Source organism: Cibotium barometz, chromosome 21 (genome assembly GCF_041138505.1).
Source record: "Cibotium barometz isolate CiBa-2024 chromosome 21, ASM4113850v1, whole genome shotgun sequence".
NCBI lineage: Eukaryota > Viridiplantae > Streptophyta > Polypodiopsida > Cyatheales > Cibotiaceae > Cibotium > Cibotium barometz.
The window spans coordinates 15,664,420-15,671,933 of NC_141066.1; the positions used below are offsets into that span (position 1 = coordinate 15,664,420).

A 7,514-nucleotide genomic window follows, 5' to 3' on the forward strand; every position below is an offset into this window, starting at 1 on the left:
AGCTGTAGTACACTGATTGCAGAACTAGCCTATCAGGATATTAATGGTGGATATTTTATCCCCAAACAAATTTTGAATAAAGGACTCATGAAATGGAGTAAAAGATAAGTCCATCAATCTTTCAACACAAATCCATAGGTGGAATGAGGAACACATGAAGTGCCCCAAAATTACTAGGTTTTTATCTCCAACACAAATCCATGACACAATGCAAATCCATGACACAAAATGTAGATAAGGGATCTTTTCTCTGGGCTAAAATTGAAGGTTCAGAAAATTTATAAATAGAACTCAAAAAATACTTCAGATTTTTTACAAATTTCCGAATAGTTTACAACATCTAACCTTTAATCAGCTTCTGAAATTGCACTTATAAAATCTAATATGACACATACTAACACCATATTGCAACAATGTGTTACATTGATGGCATATTACTTTGGAAAGTAGATATCCTCTCCAGCTCCCAGATGTGATATGATCTCATGTATCATGACCATGCAGCAGCACACTGCATGCATGCAAGAGTATTTACACAAAAGGAGACCATGCCTGCATGCCATGTCAGGTCCACATTTGACCAGATCAAAACTGTCCATACATGGGCACATTGAGGAAACATGAAAAGAATACCTTCCCATATGCACAGCATGGGATTAAGAGGATCTTGTGCCACATATGAACCTGTCGGTTTGACAAGGGGTTAGCAATGTGGGTGACCACTGACAAACCCACATTAGCACCCACCAACACAAGCCTCCCATCATGGGTGACAAACCCATCAGAAAGAAAGCAATCAGCCACGAATTTTCACCTTCAGTGGCTTTGCAAGATCTGTGCATACTTTTTCAAGCATGAATAGAAAGTCCCTGACTATCATCAGCAACCCTAACGGCTGCGTCTCTCGCTGATTGCCATGATAGTAAGCTGTTGCTTGCTTGACCTTATCAAAAACCCTGCTCAACTCTTGCTTTATCCTTACCACATCATCCTCTGCCTGAGAGCAAAACACTGCCATATTTGCATGAAAGGAGTCTTTAGGAGGGGAAAACCCTGTCTGCACTTGCAGCTGAAAGCTTGTCTTTAACCTTCCTTGTATAGAGGATAAGCCACTTGCAAGCTTCGACACATCTTGGCTCAATTCATCTGCATCAATCCCAGCTGCTTCTTTCACACTTTCCAGCTCAGAACATAACCTCAGCACAACCTCCAAACCTCTGTGTTTGAAGTCCTCATTATGATGAGCTTCTAGCCCAGATGCATCTGCTTCCTTGTCTGGCCAGACCACTCGCATGCCTTCAGCCTTCATGATTTCCTCCACTACAAAATGCAGCAGGGTTGTTTTCCCATCAGCACTTTTCACATCTGATAGCTTCAGTAGGGTATCAAGCTTGAAGGCTTCAGCTTCACCACGGTTGGTACCCCTGTTCATGTGGTTTCCAGTCTTCAGGACTGCCTCCAACAATTTTAAGAAAAGGCGGCTGTCTCTTACTCGGCTACACGCAACCTGCACGGTGCGAGAGATTGGGATTATTACACTACTAGAGATTCCATGGACAGTTTTGTATCACCCCAGTGAGATAGCTATGTTTTGTTTCTATTTTATTTTCCATTCCATGATAAGATATACCATGGACATTATTGTATCACTGTGGTCTCATAGGCCCATTGGGTCTTTAGTAACTCTCTCTAACTTGGCTCAACACCCCAAGGTCTTGTACTTTTTGTAGACGTTAATATATAACTCTCTCTCTCTCTGTCTCTCGGATTGCCTCAGTGAAAAAAAAGAGTGTGTACTAGTTTTGGAGTTGATGAACTAATCCAAGCATAGCATAACAGCAACAATGAAAACCTTTGGAAATAAGAACTTTTCTTAAGGACGAGATCCATATAAAAGTGAAGCCATTGAAACAAACACATACCTCTAAAATTTGCAGTGATTCCTTCACGTGCCCCACATCATCTTTGAAACAAGCTTTGAATTTCATGGCTTCTAACCGTTGGAATGCATTTGGGATTTCCAAAACGGAACTCAAAAACCGTTCTGCAGGGCCAAGCTCCAGCCTATCACCATCGAAACCAAGCAAAGCTTTTTGCTCTTCCTGTGTCGGACACATCTTCACCAACACCTCTAATAGCTCAGAGCTCAAACCATCACCTGCACAAACCCCAAGATATCTAGTTACATGGAAATTACACTACAATTCATGGGTTAGGTTAAGGCTGCTGTGTGGGCATTGACCCAGTAAAGGTGAGCTAGAAGAGGAGTTCCTCTCCACCCCATTCCCAAAGCATGCATGTAGCACAACACCTTAGAACAAAGCAGCATTCCAAGGAAAAGCTACCTTCAAGCAAGGCATCGCATATATCTTGTGAAGAGATTTTCAATGCTCGCAGCTGAATTGCAATATTCTGAGCTTTCTTTGAGTCAATAATCCCCTTTTTCACTGCTGGCATGGAGGACTTGACAACCTCTTTCTTCACATTTGTAGTAGCAGCACTGTAGCCAAAAAGTGTTGCAATTTCTTTCTCATTCAGCCTGGGAAATAGTCATGAAAAAATGGTTAGGCAGACAACATGATTTCCATAGAAATCAGCCCTTCACATGCACAAACAGGAGCTTGTGCGCGCGCGCGCACACACACACACACACAAAAAAAACGAAGGATGCCACCATTTAATCAGGCATGCAAACTTGGAAAAGATGGTAACAAGAGTAGCATGCATGAATATGAGAAATGCGGAAACCGAAGAAGCAGGCATTCACGAGGCAAGATGGAAAGCACTCACTCGAAAGAGCCTTTCCTCAGTTTATCCCACACCATTGATTGGGATGGATCTGCCCGAACTTTGTCCCAATGCAATGCCTTGAGCTTCAAAAGATCTTCACCTGAATCATGTTGGGGTGCTTGAGGAGGTTTGAAAAGGAGGGGTGGCCGTCGAGCACCAGAACCCGGTGGTGGTGGTGGTGGACCCTTTACACCAAAGGGTGGAGGGGGTACAGGTGGACTTGGAGGGGCCTTTGGAGCAGGTGGAGCGGGTGGAGGAGGTTGCGGCGGACCCTTTGCACCAGGTAAAGGAGGAGCAGGTGGAGGAGGTGCCGGTGGACCCTTTGCACCAGGTAAAGGAGGAGCAGGTGGAGGAGGTGTCCGAGGAGGTGGCGGCGGACCCTTTGCAGCACTAGGAGGTAGAGGAGATGCAGGTGGATGTGGAGGAGGGCCCTTTGCACCAGGTAAAGGAGGCGGTGCTACTGTGGTGCTGCCAGACGAATGAAACAGTGAGGGCTCCTTCACATTGGATGGAGGAGAGGCAAGGGAGGCCATGGTGATTGGTAAAGAAGGTGGAGCAGGTGAAAGAGTTGGTGGCCTCATAGCATCAGAACTGAGAGGGGAAACACTGATGTCAGATGCAGGAGGCGGCATGGGCCGATAAGAAAGTCGAGAAGAGGGCATTGGTGCTAGCAGCGTTTTGGAAGTCTGACTAGCCAAAGCAGCAGCCACTGACTTGACAGCAGGTGTTGATGAACGGATCTCACCAGCCGAAGGGTTAGGTTTTTGCTGAGCTTTCACAATAGCAGCTGAAACAAGTGCAGGGGGGAGAGGAAGCGGAGGTATGGCCTCTGGAGTAAAAGAAAAGGCTGCAGCAGATGCTAAATTTGTTCTTTGTGATGCCCGCCTTGGCTGTGAGGTGAAGGAATGAGCATTTATATGACCAAAATGAAATGAAGGCGTAGGTGGTCCAGAAGTCTCGTCCTCAGGGGCAAAAATAGCAGCCGCATAAGAGCGTGGCTGAGCAGCCTTTGCAGAGATGAGCCTTGCTGGTACCATCATAGATAACTGTTGCTCCGAAACGAAAAGCTCAGTTGCTGCTGCAGCATGCAGTCTGTCTGGAGAGAAGTCTCTGGTAGAAGAATCAGCAGAATAATGTAGTGCATGTGATGCCCAGGTCGATTGCTGCTGCTGTGGCCTGGAAAGCTCAATCCCTACACCAGGTAGTCGATCTCGTGGATACAGCATCATGGTGGATGAGGATTGCCAACCTGACCGTTTTTCAAAAGAGGAAGCAGCTAGACTACCTGAGGGTGAAGAAGGCCAAAAACCTTCAAACACAGAATCGGAACCTGCAGCTCGAGATTCTTCTTCATCCAAATCATGTGCAAGCCGGGTCAAATACTTGGGGGGGGCAGGAAGGCGGTGAAGGGGGGCAGGAGCAACTGCATTTTGAGATTTCTTCATGACTGATGCAGCTATGAAAGGAGGTGAAATTCCTGGTGTTGATGAGGGTGGAGGAGGCTCTTTCATGTAGGGAGAGGGACGAAAAGCAGTTACAGTTTGTGCCTTGAGAGCATATGGTGCAGGCATAGAATAGGTACGAAAACCGGCAGGGCCTATCCATTCTGCATTACCAAGCCCCTGCTGCCCTTTCACCAGCTTGGACATAGGACCCTGATGGCGCCCTTCCACCTTGGACATAAATTCCTCAGGTTTGCCATTGATGCTGCCATTTTGCCTTGACCCTGGAGTCCAAGCTGAAGCTCTGTCCACCTTGAAGACTGATTCCTTGAAAGACTTAGCATCAACTTGATCTTTCCAAAGATGGCTCCGAATTCCTGTCTGCAATAGAGGGTTCCCGTATGGTGAGCTATACGGATTCTCTCGCACTTTCTTCTTTGAATGCCTGAGCTTCCGGTAAAAGAAGAAGATACCCACTAAGACCATGGAAGTGGCACCTGCAGTGACCACTACAGCTACAACAACGGGCTTGAAAGTTGACGATTGAGAGGCTAGCTGCGGTGAGGAAGGGCTGGGATGACCTGTTGGTGGACTATTTGGAGGAAGCGACTGAGAGGCTAATTGTGCAGGAGCCGGGGCTGGAGATGGTGACTGAGAGGCTAATTGTGCAGGAGCCGGGGCTGGAGATGAAGGGGACGGCGATGAAAAGGGCCAAGGGAGGTGCAGCTTCATTTGCCAGTTCGTATGAATACTCTGAGCTTTGCGATGTGGTGCTTTCTGCCAGAAGCACACCCTCGTTAGTCCCGTTAAGCTCTCTTTTTGCGTTAACAGCAACCCATTTTTGCGATTCAAATCATTAATGGGAACAGAATTTGAGGTGTACAACATGACCTTGAAACGAGATGGGGTCGAAAATAGCATCAAAAACAGCAGGGAAAGGCATGAAACAAATATAGGCAGAGCCTTCGACGCATACCAGGTATAAGAAAGGGTCGTGATGACCATCGCCCTGTTTCTTGGAGTTTGGGGCATGAAATTGAGAGCCCAAATGAGGGTTTTGTATCTCGAGGTAAGGAATCGCAAAGCTCAAGTATTCCACACGTGAGGTGACTCTGTCAATTACCAAGCTATTCCACTCTGCTTGCTGGTAATTATAACCCAGCAGCAGCAGCAGTAGCAGCAAGCACAGGCAAAACAAGAGGTAAAGGGAGCCCCTCTTGACTGCTTTTGTCATTAAGGAGCAGTTTGAGCTATGGAGATCGCTCATATGTGAAGTTGCATCAAAATCCGCCCTCACAATAAAGATGGAGGCAATTATTTCAGAAACCCACTTCAAAGTTGCAAGGAGGAGGAAGACCCACTTCACCGTTTGGCTTTATAAGACTGTGCAGGGAGCCCGTCTGTTCTCTTTGTTGATCAAAAACCAGAAGGCAAATCACTATACAGCACAGCGATGTTTGTGCAGAAATTGTGAGAAACAAGAAGCTGCTCGAACGAGAAGAGGAGGAAGCAGCGTTGCAGGGCGACGCGTAATTGACCTTGTTGCTCTGCCTCTACTTCAACAAGGCATTCAATACCTCTCTCTCTCTCCCTCTCTCATTTGAGCTCGTCCTGAGGACTACCCGCTGACTCTTTCTTTTTTTTGAACGTTTTACTTTAACCTGTGCCAAGTCGATCTCAACGGGTACCAGGTTTCGCGTTCACCCATTCAAAATCTTGAAAAAGTCTTTTTCCAATGCTTGCTTATTTATTCAAATGAAAGTATAAAGATGAAGATTCTTTAGAATTAATATTTTGTGTTTTACGGTTTTATAAAAATTTATTTCTCCAATGTTTTTTTCCCTTCTTGTGCGCCGGAAAATGAACTTTGTTTAATCTATACTATCTTTTACAGGGCTTGCACCTCTTGCCACGTGGTGACTTTTTTAGGTGCAAGCCCTGTCGAGGCTACCCTGCAACGTGGCATACACCGCATTGCATGCAACCACCTGTCACCTCCGCAAGTTGCAGGTTCTTCGCGACACCTTTGTCACGACGCTTGTTGCAGGTACTCCACAACACCTCTATCACGCCTCCACCTCTCTGACACAGAGGTTGCATGGGCGGCCATATGTTCAATGCAACAGGCAGATATTCAAAAATCCGTGCGAGAGCGTGTGTGTTTTCCTGTGTGCGCTTGGTGAGTTAGCCTCTCTCCCGTCTCATGTTCTTGCTGGTTCTCTGTCACGTGGCGACCTCAGGTGTGCTTGCTGGTTGTGATGCAGGTTACCCGCCTCAGTGTGTTGTAGCGTGCGTCCCCTCCTTGGTGTCATTTGCAGTGTGCCTCCCCTCCTCGGTGTCGTCTGCAGTGCGCCTCCCTTTCCACTGTAAGCCCTGAGTTTTCTGCATTCAATGAAAATGGTTAACATCATTTGTTCTACAAATAAGGTCTGTGTGTGTGGGTGTGGGTGTGGGTGTGTGTGTGAGAGAGAGAGGGAGAGAGAGAGAGAGAGATTGGTTGTTTGGCGCCTCCCATCCTCAGTGTCATCGGCTCCCCTCCTTGGTGTCGTCCACATCTTTTTGCCACACTCTCCATGCGGCCATGTTGGCCCAGAGAGAGAGAGAGAGAGAGAGAGAGAGAGAGAGAGAGAGAGAGATTGGTGTTTGGCGCCTCCCCTCCTCGATGTCGTCTGTTTGTTGGCTCCCCTCCTCGGTGTCGTCCACATCTTTCTGCCACACTGCATGCGGCCACGTTGGCCGAGAGAGTTGGCCGAGAGAGAGAGAGAGAGAGAGAGAGAGAGAGAGATTGGTTGTTTGGTGCCTCCCCTCCTCGGTGTCGTCTTTTTGGCGCCTCCCCTCCTCGGTGTCGTCCACCACGATAAGCCCAGCGTGGGCCATATGTGTGTGGGGGGGTGTGGGTGTGTGTGGGAAAGGGAGAAAGGGAGAAGCTCAAGCACAGAGAGATTGGCCTAGCTCACGCTTGCATGCGGCCTAGCTCACGTCTGCATGCGAGCACGTTGGCTGTGTGTGTGTGTGTGTGTGTGTGTGTGTGTGTGTGTGTGTGTGTGTGTGTGTGTGTGTGTGTGTGTGTGTGTGTGTGTGTGTGTGAGAGAGAGAGAGAGAGAGAGAGAGAGAGAGAGAGAATATGAATTTTTAAATTTTTTTATAAAAGTTTGTGAAAATGTATTTTTAAATGTTGGAAGTTTTTTTAAAATTTTAAAAGTTTGTGAATATGTATTTTTAATTTTTAAACGTTTGTGAATATGTATTTTTAAATTTTAAAAATACATAAATATGTATTTT

At 46.7% G+C, this 7,514-nt stretch overlaps 1 protein-coding gene across 1 annotated transcript; it reads right to left on the reverse strand.

Moving 5' to 3' along the window:
• Window positions 1-244: 244 nt before the first annotated feature.
• On the reverse strand, window positions 245-5,801 carry LOC147626896 (uncharacterized). The gene is made up of 5 exons (XM_086815439.1): window positions 5,209-5,801; window positions 2,791-5,009; window positions 2,346-2,539; window positions 1,923-2,158; window positions 245-1,507 (listed from the first exon to the last, which is right to left on the reverse strand). Exons 1-5 carry the CDS (start codon window positions 5,497-5,499, stop codon window positions 797-799), a joined length of 3,651 nt encoding a protein of 1,216 aa, XP_086671565.1. The 5' UTR covers window positions 5,500-5,801; the 3' UTR covers window positions 245-796.
• Between the last annotated feature and the right edge of the window lie 1,713 nt (window positions 5,802-7,514).